Genomic DNA, 14,775 nt, shown 5'->3' with positions numbered 1-14,775 from the left:
CTCACGAGTATGGAACTGGCTAAGCTGCATATTTACAGTAAAACGAAGCAGTGGCTCAAAATTTTCCTTTGCTGAAGAAGGCCAGCTTTTTTTAAAATTTATAGAACACATGTTACCATTTGAATTGTCTGTCACCTAAGAGCAGCGTTGGGTGGAAGAGAATGCATTCATAATGAAATTGGGTAATGTACTTTTTTCTTACTTTTTTGGATGTTCGCGCAAGAGAATACAATATGATCAACTGTATGCCAACTCCACATTTTTCATGAACAGATTTCTCTTGTTTTGTTATCAGGAAGTTGTGTGTAAGGTTTGTGTGTCCAATGCGGTGGCGACATCAAATAACTACTACAAAACAACGTTCCTGGTGTCGGCAGGTGTTCCACTCACCGAGGGCGGGACATTGCAGCTTGTTGTTAACTTCCTTGTCCCATGAAACCTGCCGTTTTTCTCTGTTTATTTTGTATAGACCTCATGCAGGCTTTATGAGCTGTTTCTACTTGTTTTAGGTTTTCATTATGGGCACGTGCGGCCCATGCGTCAGCGTCCTTGTTCCCGCTGATTTACACGTCACAAGGGACCCAGCAGAGCTTTATTGTGCGTCATTGTGTATCACATTTTTTTACGTTATATATTAAGTATATCATATATCTTGATTGAACTGCAATTCAGGAGTTAAGTGCTGTAACTTTAATTACGCTGTAGCCGTAAGTGTACATAACACTGTTATCAATATTTTTTGCTTCATTATTTTCCCTGCAGGCACAGGTATGGCGTAACATTCTGCTCTGAAGAGAAGCGCATCGCGGCTGCTTGACTATTTTCTCTCATTTCTCTCGTAGTACCGCGAATGCCAACGTAGAGGGTTGTTTTAGAGCCACGTGGCTCTCTAGAAATCTGTGTACGACTCACATTGTTGGCTTACATGTAAAACTTTTTCTGTAGATGTTCCTGTGGGGTATGCTTTGCAACATCGGGAAGTGTGTCCAGTATGTTTATTTCTTGGCACTCTTCTTCAAAGCGGAGCAGGAGTGGTCTGACGTCTTGCAGTTTTTTGGTAAAGAATGTTCTGTCTGGGCACTTAGTAACTATTGGGTAACACAGACGTTTTGTTAGTCACCTTATTTTCAGTATGTATGCACAGGTAAGCGTAGCTCTCCTTCCTGTAAGGGGCGGTTCATTTGTTTCTAGGTAGATACTATTTACGGAGGGTGTTCTGTATGCACCAGTTCATAAACACAAACTTAGGTTTTATATTCGATCTAGTTTTCAAGGCATGATGACTTCACAGACCAGCACACCATGCGTGTATAGCCTACGGAAGCGCATACTACGGATTGATAGATGTGCAATATGCACATCCTATCGGATCCCCAGTGCTGTCATGAGAGCACTTTCAGTATACTCAGGGATTGGGTTGCTTTAGCTCTTAAGGCTACCAGCCATTGCCTATTAGTTATGAGAGTTTTAGACACGAACAGCACTGGTCAGCGCCGTCAGACTTAAGTAAAGTGGTCTATCCGCCATGCTCGACGCAAAACTGATTGCGGCCTCCGTCGAAGCAACCATCTAATTACCAAGAAGCGCGTAGTTTAAGGCCTGGCCTTACCCGTTCGAGGTCAGCTAAAAATTCCACGACGCCATCCTGCAAAGAGGTTAAGAAAACAGGTTATGGAGAACACACTTAATGGGGGATGCTTTTCTAAGGCTGTTTTGGCCAGGCATTGAAAAATTGAATAAGAACTTCAAAGATCCCATCATTCCTGTCCTACGGATTATAAGAATGTAAAAAGCTGGAAGATGTATTAAGCAGTAGATTATATAGTTTAACTTTAGCTAGGCCATAATTATTTCTGAATGTCTAAGGGTTAGAGAACTTCGAAAAAGAAGCAGGCGTAAGAAATAAATGAGCAAACTTCCACAATCCTACAGCTGCTGATACGTTACCGCCGTGAGATTTTAAGCTGTTTTACGTTAAGCGATCTCTGCGCAGGTACTCTTCATCCCTGGAAGCTGACACTTTTACCTTTCTTTCATAAATGTGTTCGAAAGGACATTTCTGAAAGGATGCTAGGAACTCGTGAGGTCCTCCAAGCCGAAGTAAAAATTATTTGCATTTTCAGCTTTGTATCACACGGTTGAGGAACGGGTTCAAGTAGAAACGACTAACCGTCAAAACAACCTCTCAGGCAGCTTCTTCAGTATCGACAGGGACAGTACAAAGAACGCCAGCACATGAACGTTTTTTGTTTTCCAAGCTTTGAAAAGCAACGAGTAACGGTACTTGCCTTGAGGAGATAACAACTAGGGGGCAGTCGGGACCGTGAATACCTACCGTGCGCATTCTTTAAATGCTTGTGTATTACCTTTATGGTTTCTTTTCCCATTCTGCTATATGATACGGTAGAGTAGGCTGCCCTAAACATTTGTTCTGAACTGGATGAAGGGCTTCGCTGTTTACAAAGGAACGAATATGAAATGATTTATCTCTAGTAAACCCTTGTAACCGTAATATGATAGTCGTTCTTGCCACTCTTTGAGAACTATATTGGTCGTATTACATGCTTGCTGGAATAAAATCATACTGAATTCTTTTAACAGAACGGACTGAAAATTTCCTCGTTAAACTTTTCTGGACACTATTTGAGAGTGATATTATTCGGACTTCATGGTTGTTAGGATAAAATCACGCTGATTTTTTTGTTTTACCGAATGCACTCAAAATTTTTGCGTTAAACCTTCTAGCAGCTTTCTGTAGAAACAACGCAGCTTCAAGTATGCGCCTTGAGATCGAAACAAGAAAGGGCTAAGGGGAAACTTGGAAGAGAGAGTGCTCAGCAGTCCTATATACAAAATGACACTTTAGTGGAAAAGCATATTCATGCGGACTTCATGATGCTTTGACAATACGGAGTTTAAATGCGTCATTTATTGCATTCTTGATAGGAATATTTTCCATTAAAACCATGCACGATCAGTTTATGCCTCTTCCAGCAAGGAATAATAAAATTTCAAAAAACACTGTGAATCAAAAACGGTGGGCTTTCAGTCGGTCCGATTTTTCCGTAGCGCATAAAAAGGAATTTCTTTGGATTAATTTGCGTATCAATATCTTTAACGCAGGAACAAATCACGCTACATTAACTACCCTCTATTAAATCAACATTCCACATGCAAAAATCGTTATTTGTAATCGTTGTCTTGTTGGAGAGTGTTTTTTTGTTCGCCGGTGTTATGTTATTGCATTTTTATATTGTTCCCTTGTAACCTTATATTATTTTATTTTCCTTTTTATGCGACACCCACTCCTGCCGAAGGCCTCTTTTACAATGGCTGGCAGTATTTCTGAACGAAAAAAAAAAATAAAGAATCCTTTTCTTGCTAGGCAATAGGTGCCGGCTGATAGCTCACATGAAATATTCAAGGACTGCGACAAGTAATCGCTTACCGTGTTGGCGCTGCAGAGGTCTCCAGATTTCTTGAGGCACTAGAATATGAAAGTATACGCACAACAGGAAATGTAAACAAAGTGAATGCTGCACCATAAGCACTGATCGCCATTCATATGTACAGAGTTCACCGTGATAGCGGCAGTACTTAGCCGGACTTCACGACATTCTCAAGAGCTGCACGTGCAAATTACTCAGTATACAATGAGAACAAGAAACACAAAATTCTACTGCTAGCTCACTTTCGCAAAAACACTAAAAGCGACATCACTCTCCCGTCTAGTCCTAGCATAGTTGTGACGCATGTTTTCCCATGGTGATCTATATTTACTTTGTTTGCTAAAGCAGCCGCTAGAGTAAGCCACACAGGTCCAAAGGCAGGGCAAGGTTTTCTCTTCCATATGACAGGGACCCTTTAGGCACACAGGTAATATTCAGGCACATTCAAATCAACGTGTCCTCCTTGCCAAAAGTAAGTTAACGAGGCTTCCTTCTTGGCTGAGTGGGGCAGCCAGCACTTATGGCCAACCTTAACCTGTAAATCTGTGAACTTTAATTACAGCCCTTGTCTTCATCTTCTGAAGCCTTTTGGTCTTGAGGAGTGCTGAAAAGGTTTCAGCGCTCGGCTGAGAAGCAAACCTTCTAACATTGTTTCTTTTGGCAAAGAGTGCAAGTATGAAAATTTGGATGCGGTAATAGCGCGTTTTGGGCGGCAGATATTTCGGGATTACGGAGACAGGGCTTTGGGGTGCGCAGCATGAGTTTTCGAAGTCCGTAAGTATTTTGCAGTTTAACACGAGGGGTGATCGGCTACGCCGATAGCCTACTGGCCGCAGTCCGCCAGTAGGCGACTAGGCAATCGCCGTAGCTGACATATTCTTGATTGATTACGCATTTAATAAAGGACTAAAAAAACTCGGTTGTCTACGCCGCACGCTGCCCAATTCACCAAAAGACACAAATCTGCTGCTGTATAAAACTCTAATCCGCCCTGTTCTTGATTACGCAGCTGTAGTGTGGAACCCGTACAAGCAGTTTGAAGTTAAGTAAGAAAAAAGCTTCTGGTTTTATATGTCATCGTTATGATCGAGATTTCTCACCCTCTTCTACACTTCTTCATCGTATTTAACCACGCTCTCCGCCCGTCAGAGATTCCTGATTTAGTGATTCGCCGCATTGAATCACTAAAATTCTTACATTTTATCGTCAATTTCTCGGTAAGGCTCTCAGCAGGGTGTCGAACCGGAACCGAACCTGAACCCGAAACCGGAACCGAACCCGAATTTTCACCTGGAACCGGAGCCGAACCGAACCCATATTTTTTTCGCCATCTTGGAACTGAACCCGAACCGGAACGATTCAAAGGAACCGTTCCGAACCGGTTCGGAGCTCGGTTCAGCCCCGCTTTTTTTGCAACCCGGCACACTTCTTTTTTTTTTCACACAAAATGAGATAGCCTAGCGCGTAGGTTTATCCTTCCCAAGCTGTCTGTGCTGGAAAGTGGGAGAATGGCACCCAGTACTTGAGACGACAAAATTGAATGAAGTATGGTGTGTGGAAAGAAACCTAATCGACTCTTCTGCAATATACTAGCGCCAATTCTAAAGCACTGTAAGTCAGGTTTATGTGACATCTTGAGTTATTACTTCTCCTTTTCATGTTTGCGTATGGTTTTAATCAAATTGTTAGCATTGATCTAACTCAATAAAGGACTATAGACACCAAATTTTTTCTTGCGCATTTTCTTCTTTCAAACGATGATTTCGACATTGGTATACATGGAGCACCTCTTGGTATTTGCCTACAGCCAATACATAATTTGTTTTTGAATTTCTTCGTGAACTTGTTTTAGTTTCATCAGCAGAACGATGACTGTTAACTGTAGTTAAATTTAGGTTACATGAGGCACGAAATAAACCGGCAATGTAACTGCTCGTAAGTCGTTTGTTGTAATTCTAGCCTTTGACGCAGGCTGGTTTATGTGCAGTAGTGAGTCAAAACGAAGTATCAGCGTCTATATCACAGTTTTTGCAGGCCTCACGTGACAGTTCAACTACAAGTCACAGCATTTTTAGGTTGATGAAACCGAAACAGCATGGAGAATAAATTCTTTTCAAAATTATTCAGCGGCCGTAGGCGAATACAGTATGGTGATCCACGTATCCCAATATCTAAGTCATCGTTTGAAAGAAGAAAGCACCCAATAAAATTTGTGTGCACAGTCCTTTAAGCACCGATTGAGAATGCCTTCCCTTTATTTGTGTCATTTAGCACAAATATATGAAACATTAGCGCAACGACCCAACAACGCTGTGGCAGCAGTTTTTGGGAAAATGAAATGGCGCAGTAACAGTGTCAATGGAAGGGGGAGGGTGGGAGTGAAAGAAGAAAGGAAGGAAGAGGTGCAGTTGGGGACGGCTTCGAGATTTTTGGACTTCAACATGCACTGACACCACACAGCACATGGGTGCCTTTTGCGTTTCCCTCCAACGAAACGCCACCGGGTTCGAACCCGGGTACACCGAATAAGTAGCCGAGCGTCAAAAACACTGAGCCACAGCAGTGAGTAGAGCAAAGTTTACTTTTAGAAGCGTTCGTTGTCACCGACAGCAGGTACTAAATAAAATCTTTCACGATGGGTCAGTGGTGCAATAAAGAAAAAAAAATGCCGCGGTAGCTGTGGAGCTAGGCTGCTGATCCAAGGTTGCGTCGCATCCGAGCCACGTGCACAATCACATGACCACGTCTGCGGAAGCGGCGATCGGAGCAGCGGTGAGCCACGTGGTCTTACGTCACAGCCACACCTCCGGCGCTCCAATCTGCTGAAGGTCAAAATGCAGTACTCGATGACCTTGGCGCAATATGACGTGATAGAGCTCTCGCTCCAAAACTCTGGCTGGTTATGTTAATCTGGAGTCCACCACTACAGCGTCCATCGTATAGAGGCCGTGTATACTCGACACGTCCAACACAAGGTATTATTACTGTTATTACCAAATAAAGGATGGACAAATTGATGCAGCTTTTTTTTTAGAATCCGAATATTCTTTTTTGCACGTGATGGAAAAAAACAATGAAAGGCAGACTCATGGCGGTGGTGAAGCTATACTTATAAGGAAAAAAATTAAATACTGATTACACAAAGGGGCAATGCCGAAATGCATGCGTTCGCTTGCATGTGATAGTGGTTACGCACAGAAAGATGCTACTGCAATGAGATGCAACTGCGATGAAATGATTCCGTTACGCCGAACTGTTCTGCTTATAAAAACATGATGCCAGTCGCTAGCAGGCCGCTTCATCACACTGTTCTCGGACTGCTTGATCTTGGATTCTCTGTCTCGCGGCTTATATCTACTTTTCGCTGTCATACTTCCGTTTCTTGGTGTCTGAGACGAGAGGCTTATGCTTGTTAGCGTTTTTTCGTAGAACGCTTGGGCAATGGCATACGTTGAGCATTCACAACAATCCGCCTCGGCTACATCCATCGGGTGCAGGCGAGTGATGGGGGACGGTGGGAGGGGTGATGCTTTACCAGTGAGTGGCCGGATGTGCGCTTGCAGGGGTGTGCATCAACAAGTGTGGAGGCTGAACACACACACACACACACACACACACACACACACACACACACACACACACACACACACACACACACACACACACGCACGCACACACACACACACACACACACACACACACGCACACACACACACACACACACACACAGTGCGGTTATTTTTGGGAAGGGAGGCTAAACTGCTAACGCAGTAAAAAGGAAAACTAAACGGGTATGCACACTCCGAGTTTGATTCGTATCAGTGGCGGCGCAACAGAAAACCTCCGTTTGGAGATGCCTTAGGTTACTCCGCCATCTCCGAGGCTTCTTTTTATCGTTGTTGCATGAAATATTAGGAACCTCTATGACATTCCTCGTGCCTTGCTTGATCTCGTCGAATTCAGAGATCTCAGCATAAGTCCTTACGCCACCATGGCTCCCTTACTCCGCCCGCTCATCGAAATTTCGGAATGAGTCAGGAGATTGAGCTTGAGCGGCATATTCCTTAAGCGGTAAAGAGCTCTCTTCTCTGAACAGCAACCTCGTTGAACGCGGGGGTTCTACGTGTTGATCCATCATGCGGGTGTTCCACACGCTAAGCGGTCCTACGAACACGAAGAATTCGCACGGAATTCTGGAGTCTTTCGTCGCAGACAGAAATGTTATTGTGAAGTGCATGATCTCAATGTCCATTTTAAGAGACTGCTGAAGTATGCCCAAAAACGCAGCATCACGACAAAAAGAAACAATTACTTTGTTGCTCAGTGATTTCTCGTTGCTCTCACGGGTAGCAAATCACTGACCACGGCACAAACACCTCCTTAGCGCAAAGGTACGTCCTAACACGTAAGATACACGTTTGAAGAGTGAAAAATGTTTTTGCGGCTGATTAAAACTACAGTAAAGCCCATTTATAACGAACCTGACGGTCACGCGGATTCCGTTCGTTATATCTGATGTTCGTAGTGTTCGTAGTAAGTGGACTCTTCGTATAAAAGCCAAAAATACTTAGGCCACTAAACGTGGCGTTTATTTCTTATAAAACTGCTTTATGCGCGCCTGCTTGTGCAAAGCAGATCCTGCAGCGGCTCTTTCCAGGCTATCTAGGGTGGTCAGTTAATCCTCGTGGAGACCCTTGCTGCCAACTATCAAATTTAGCGACGGGCGTATAACTAATCGTGGTTGAAGTGTCCACAGCAGCTGGTGGCAGGTCGGCCACATAAAAAAGATTCCTGAGAGTACGGGAGTGCTTGTACTTGGTGTTCGTCTTCGTCACAGCCCGCACTTCTGCAATTTTGGGGTCTACAGGAGCATAGTTATATATATATATATATCTAAGGGAACATCTGGCCAGCCATGGATCAACGAAGCGTTGTCACACATCTACATGCATCCGGTCACGTGTGTTTTCGAGCTGCTTCTGTCATTCCTGTGCTCATGCAGCGACGAAAGTAGCGCAGCGCTCGTGGCACAGAATGCATCAGTTGAACTGGCCGCTGTATGGCGCTACCTGCACGTGGAAGCAGCGCAAAAGATAAAGCCGTCTGGGCAGGCTATGCGTACCACGTGACCAGCCCGTAGCTAGCACGCATGGCTAGCAAGGCTTTAAAAATTCTCAAATCGCTGCTGTTACTTGATCCACGACCATGGTCAGTAGATACGATTTCGACGCTGCCCCTTTCTCACACGCACCGCGCTTCTTCTACTTGAGAGGCTTTGCCCAGCCGGCGAACACGCAGGCAGTGATTACCCTCCTTTGCCGTCGACGCGGGCTTGGCCTGCTGTTACTTACTGTTTGAATTAGGGAGTTATAGCATATCATTACCGTGTTTACGTTACTGTGTACAGTGTTCCCAGACGCCGGATTTTCCGGTTAGCGCTGCGCACTGCAGTGCCGCCTTTTATCGCATTTTTGGGTCGACATGTTCATTCCGGAGCGGTGTCGTGAAGGTTGAGAGACGTTCTCTCACTCCGCGCTTACTGGAAGCACGACCTCTTCAACTTCGAGGATAGTTTACCGCGCCTCCTCGTTCGCTATAACCAAGTGGTGCGGCAAAAGTTTTTAGTTGTATCTGCGATGAATTGTCTTTGCCCTTATGCATATTTTCTCGGTAACACCGTACCCGTTCGTAATAAGCGAGCGTTCGTTATATCTTCGGCCGTTGGGCTGGACTACATCTGTTGAATTTGTATCAAGAAAGGCTAGGTAAGGCTGCAGTTATATGGGTAGAGGAATTAATGACCGATCACAAAATTTGTCGTCTGCCTTGTAGAGAGGTCGTACAGGTATCCCAAGGAAAAGCGAAGAGGGAGAAAACCGAATGGATCAGCACAAAGTTCTCTCACGACCATGTCCAGAAAAGACAGAGGAACACTGAGCCGCCTATTAAGCACAGCTCCCAGAAAGGGTTTGTTTGTAGTTTAAAAGATAAATGCCCTGAAACAAGTTGGTTAACAAATGGTGCACGACACATTCACCAGACTCTACCAGGCGCAAAAAATTCTGTAGAGGCACAGGCTCCCTTTGATAGCCCCCAGGAAAAGTTACAAAAATTCTACGCAGTGCAAGTACACCTTCTTCCTAGCAGAACGCTGCACTTGCAAGAATGTTGCAACGCAACATCCCAACGAAGATGTTACCAATTTGTGTCTGTGCAGAAACGAAGCGCCTCAACCTAACTTATCCAAGCGTGTTTTTTTTTATCATACTCTTTTTATCAGAACAAAAGAGGTCGACGTCATCATAACAATTCATAGTCGTAATTTCCCACTTTACTAGTAAGAATATACGATTAGCTGCCTTTTTTTAAGATACTGAGCTACAGGGGCTCTAGATATATAACGCGAGTCACAAAGGCTATTTCGAAGAGGAGATTTCAATAAAATATGTTTTGGTATGCTCAGTGTGTTAGGGAGAGCTAGTGCTCCCTCGAGGCTCTCGTTCGGGGGGGGGGGGGGGGGGGGTCTCGCTTATTCCCGTATCATGTAGGAAAGGGCGGCGGGGGGGGGGGGGGGGGGGGGTGACTGGCAAGTCGGTTTCGGGACGACAAAAAGGTGTCTGTCTGTATATAGGAGCCGATGCATGGCAGCTCCGTTTCTCAATAGTGCGCGGGAACGTAGAGGCCGGGTGCGGCGGTCACGTCGGCGCCCGCGTAAGTGCACTGCGTACGAAAAATTCCCGACTGACTCGAGCTTCAAAAAGATCAATTTCTCGCACGACGGGGTCTCCGAAATCGCTCAAGCTGGAGAGTTTTGTAGATGCAAAATCCACCGGCTTTTCTCCTCATATATCGTCAGACGGATTATAGCATACACATAGCCGTACATTATATTTCGAGTTTATTTCATTTTACGGCTCTTGCCTTTAATTCGTCTTTTTGCCGCGGACAATAAATAAAGTGGGTAAAGTGAGGAAATCTCTAATTGAACAAATTTTTGCATTTTTTATTTTATATATCGATGCAACAAAAAAAAAAGTAAACACCATAACAAGCTTGATTAAAACTCATCTACGTTCAAATTTTTTTTGCCCTGAACCGGTTCGAACCGGTTCAGTACGGTCCGAACCGGTTCGAACCGGAACAGAATGTCGCTCTGGAACCGAACCCGGAACTGAACCCGAAAGGTGTGAACCCGAACCTGAACCGAACCCGAAAAAATTCCGGTTCGACACCCTGGCTCTCAGATGACCACTACATTAACTTTGCACCATTATCATCTACAAGAAGTCATCACGGGCTAAATTTGATAGATTATTTCGCGCATGCTAATTTGTTCAAGTTCAGTTTTTTTCCGCGTTCAATAGAAGCCTGAAATTCTCTACCTAGGCCCATTCGTTCATGTCCATTTCAAAGTTTTGTAACTACCATTGAAGACACATAATAGCTGAATATTCTGACCCTGCCGTTAACAGTTCCTTTCTTTTTTGATATTTTTTTTTGTAATTTGAACTTTATTGTAGTGCTCACATTGTACAATTTGCTGTATTTTGTTACCTTGCTCCGTATTTTGCATTTTGTGTTTTTCCCGCTCCTGTCATAGCCCATATGATTGCGCTGCAGTATGTATAAATGAATAAATTAAATATATAAACAAATTCTGCATATACCCCCTTCCCTACATACATAACCTCATATAGTAAATAACATGTTGAAAAAGAAAACGGCGATCACCTAGTGTACTCGCGCAGCCGCCAGTAAAACTGAACTGTTCGCGCCACCGTGGGCTTGTATCCCTGTCACGGCGACAGTTATTTAATTTAGTTTTCTTTATTTACTTCCCTTAGCACAAACTCACAAACATCGCAAGCAAGTCAACATGCATCGGAAGATCTTTTTCGGTGTTTTCCCATAGGAATATGGTTTCACACAATATTTTCCCGGATGAAAATATTGTAAGAGTGGCCCTACATCACAAACAAGTCAACATTCTGACGAGAAAATTTTCGCTTTGTTTGATGAGTTGTAGAGCAAACGTCGAGTCTCATTTGAACTGAACTTACCTTGCCAATGTCAAGAAAATTTGGCAAGCTGAAGTTCGCACAGGTTGAGGCTACAAAAGAGAAATTCAGTAATGATAAAGTTAAGGTCTTGATGGAATTACTATATTAAGTTACTTCTAATTCCTTAACGTCAAATGTTGTTATGCACATTTATCTCGTTTCAAGTAAATTTTGTTCGTGGTACTGCTGATGCATATATACCTTTTGTGCGCCATTCATTACGTGTATACATGTATGTATAGCGCTCTGTTATGCTATAGTTTGAAAGCGTCTCAGTTCACGGCGGTAATACAATATATGCCCCTTAAGTCCTTTAGCGCAGATATATGCCGCTACGATGAAGTTAAGCGCAAGAGATCAAAACTGTCCGCGCTGTTTTTTTTTTTTCACATCAAAATTTTCTAATTTCCTTTAGCGAAGAACTCTTTGAAATTACAAAAGAAATTCCAACAAACAACATGAAGAAATATCCATTATTTTATGTGTAGGTGTCGGTGGTCCTAGTGCCGCCTGAAGAGTGGAAAGTTTTTGGGACCCTTCTCCTCCGCTCATTTTTGCAGAACTGGGTCTTAGGTTTTGTCATCCGCTTCGTAATGATTTCTTCTGCCATTTCTGTTTTAGTGCTTTAGCACCAGACCATCCACTCAGCCACTTAGCCGTGGCCTGCGAAGTACATTTGTCTGCCTTCAGGGTAGTGGAAAACCACCCCTACGTCGGTCCCGAAGGTCAGGTGACAATGCGATGTCATCCCAATCGGCCCATCGGATTGTGAGCAAACTGCTCACCGTGGCACGAGGCTGTTAAATTAAGTATTAGTCGCGAGAGGTTGATCGGGAAGATCCGCCTGGTTCTCGCAAGCTCACAGCTAGGGGTGCATGCCATCGCAGGGCAGTGGCTCATCGCTTAACCGCTGCACCACCGCGCCAAGACTGGTGTGGGGACTCTCAAGGATCTATGAATGTAAAGCGAAAAATGACAGATTCCGCATATATGAGCATTAACCCAGTATCATTACCGCGTCAAAACTTTAGGGCGCAAATTAAGGAAGTGTTCCCTATAGTGAAACTGAAACACCGAAACCGAAATAAAAACCGTAGTACTAACGCAACTAATTCTCATTTGACTTGACCACGCTGAATCCTGCGCGATTTTTTAACGTTTTGAGTTTTCATGTGGAAGCGAATTCATGTTTGTTTGTAGTTAACTCAAAATAATTTGTAAGAGACGGCTTTAATACCTTTTGAGATATCTCTCAGCACTACAAGCTAGAGAGCCTACTCTTCCCACTACCACATAAAAAACTGACCAAAGAACAGGAGGCAGTGTGAAGACAACTCCAAACTAAAATACTCCCTAGCCCCGCTGTCCTAAGCCATGTATACCCGTTTAGATTTCAACCGGGGTGCAGCAAAAGGCAGCGGCAAAGCCACCGTAGACCACTTCTTCTCGGACTCTGCGACAGATCCGCAACAATATCGCTTCAGAGGCTCGTGCACCCGGGCCAGTGGACGACCTTGCTTCTCAGCTCCGAACTGGAAGCACACAGTTCGTGACAAGAGCGCAAGAGGTCGCCGCCAGTCTCCAATGACGGCCACCTTGCGTGATAAATGAATCCACTTGTTGCTCAAGCCGATAATAAAAGTTTTCAAGTCGAATAGTCCCGTTTCCCTAAATTGTTTGATTCGCCCTGTGTCGAATTAGAAATAAGTATGCACAATTGGGTTCCCTAACGCTATGTGTTACGAACAGCTCGTGTGAACGTGTAGGTAGTCTACGTAGCGCTAAAATGAGAAACTGCTCAAAGACATATAGGTCTGAAATGCATAATAAATGCGAAAGCTTGTTGAAGTACTGTATGTCGCTTCAGTGAGAACAATTTTTTTTTCAGATGATACTTGAAAGCTGACGACCCTAGGCACTGGCTTGGGAGAAACTACATAGTAAAAAAAAAGCGTCAGATTATCGTCGTTTCTCTAGCGTATAATAGCCAACCGACCAGTTTAAGCGACTGAATACGCTCACCACTCGCCCTCTGTTTCACCTTTTCCTAAGTATTAAACTGCTTATCTTACCGTCCTTTTAGACGCGTGGAACGTGGAAAGCATGGATCGTAGGTTGGGGAAGTAGTTTTCGAAAAAAGGCATCGTTGGCTGACGCCTATGAATAAAAATGTTGCTTACCGTAGCATCCGTTCGAGAGGAAGCCGAGGGAGACCAAAATCGCCAACGTCGCCGAGGAACGCATATTACCAGGGAACGGTGAGCGGCGCCTGGTAGAAGGGATGTAGCGCTACAGCAGAGGCTACCAGCTGCTTTTGCTTGCCCGTAGGCCCAGGTGCCTTTATAACAGGGAGGTGCGCAGTTAAAGTGCATCAGGTGTTACGGCAGTTTAGACGACGTCACTACCCACCACGTGAACCGAATCGTGGTGTCCTTCAGCCAGCGCATGCCTGCATGCCTCTGGAACAAGCCTTCTAAACTGTCCACCCTGTTTCCGCGGGCAAAATAATAGATAAAAGCTGCAGACTAGCTCCCAAATTAAACTTCGGAGCTGTTTTTCAGCTATTGCACTGAGCACTTGCGGCAGGACTCGGGAATGTTATCCCTCTTTGGAACCCCACGTGGCACATGACGCCCAAGCTACTGCTGGCATACACACAGGCATCCATCTTTGAACCTCCTGACAGGAGCCCTACCGCAGACTGCTAATGAGGCCGCAGCACGTGGTGCTGAAAAAATAAAAGGGGATTTTGCACCTGCTGCGTCAAAATCAGAAAAGCTGAACGATGCACATTTTCCTCATCTGTAGTAAACAAGTCCACCTGCGCTGTGAGATGAGATGAAAAATAGATTACCCTGCGTTAGTACCACCTGACTTACAATCACTACAGCATTCAGAACGAACTCGTATTACTGATAGTTTTTGAAAGAACAAGAAGAGGTCAAGTGCTTGCGTGAGGGTGTGAAGCGGGGAACGGATATGCAAGGCATTCTAAGGCGAAAGCGTTAAGAGTTCAGTATCTTAGAAAAGCCGGCGTAGTAGCCGACTGTGGGTGAAAAATCGACGCAAAATTCTTCCAGAAGCAACCTAAGTGGGAAAAGTTGGTCACATGACCTTGTGACGTTCCCGCAACCTGCCCTCCGGACTGCGAGCAAGCTGCTCACTGTGGAAGGTGGCAATGGAAATAATGACTATTCGCGAGAGATTGCTCCTCGGGGAGTGCAACCACGGCATTTAGTTCCACCGGTGGCTGTGTCTGAAACAGC

At 44.5% G+C, this 14,775-nt stretch overlaps 1 protein-coding gene across 2 annotated transcripts in view; it reads right to left on the bottom strand.

The window, feature by feature from the left end:
- The window catches only part of LOC149347226 (uncharacterized), a 29,061-nt gene extending 14,900 nt beyond the window's left edge, over positions 1–14,161 (bottom strand). The window contains exons 1-4 of one of the 2 annotated variants that reach the window (XM_089586948.1): positions 13,690–13,883; positions 11,510–11,559; positions 3,449–3,487; positions 1,610–1,645 (exon numbers count right to left, since the gene is read on the bottom strand). In XM_089586948.1, the coding sequence (XP_089443074.1) occupies positions 1,610–1,645; positions 3,449–3,487; positions 11,510–11,559; positions 13,690–13,753 (189 nt within the window). In that variant the 5' untranslated portion in view covers positions 13,754–13,883. Of the gene's footprint in view, positions 1–1,609; positions 1,646–3,448; positions 3,488–11,509; positions 11,560–13,689 lie in introns of both variants that reach the window. The other variant, XM_089586947.1, reaches the window with a different exon arrangement.
- Positions 14,162–14,775: the final 614 nt, after the last annotated feature.

Source organism: Amblyomma mixtum, chromosome 4 (assembly GCF_055824585.1).
Source record: "Amblyomma mixtum isolate Tamu chromosome 4, ASM5582458v1, whole genome shotgun sequence".
NCBI lineage: Eukaryota > Metazoa > Arthropoda > Arachnida > Ixodida > Ixodidae > Amblyomma > Amblyomma mixtum.
This window is presented reverse-complemented; position numbering and strand designations above follow the sequence as displayed.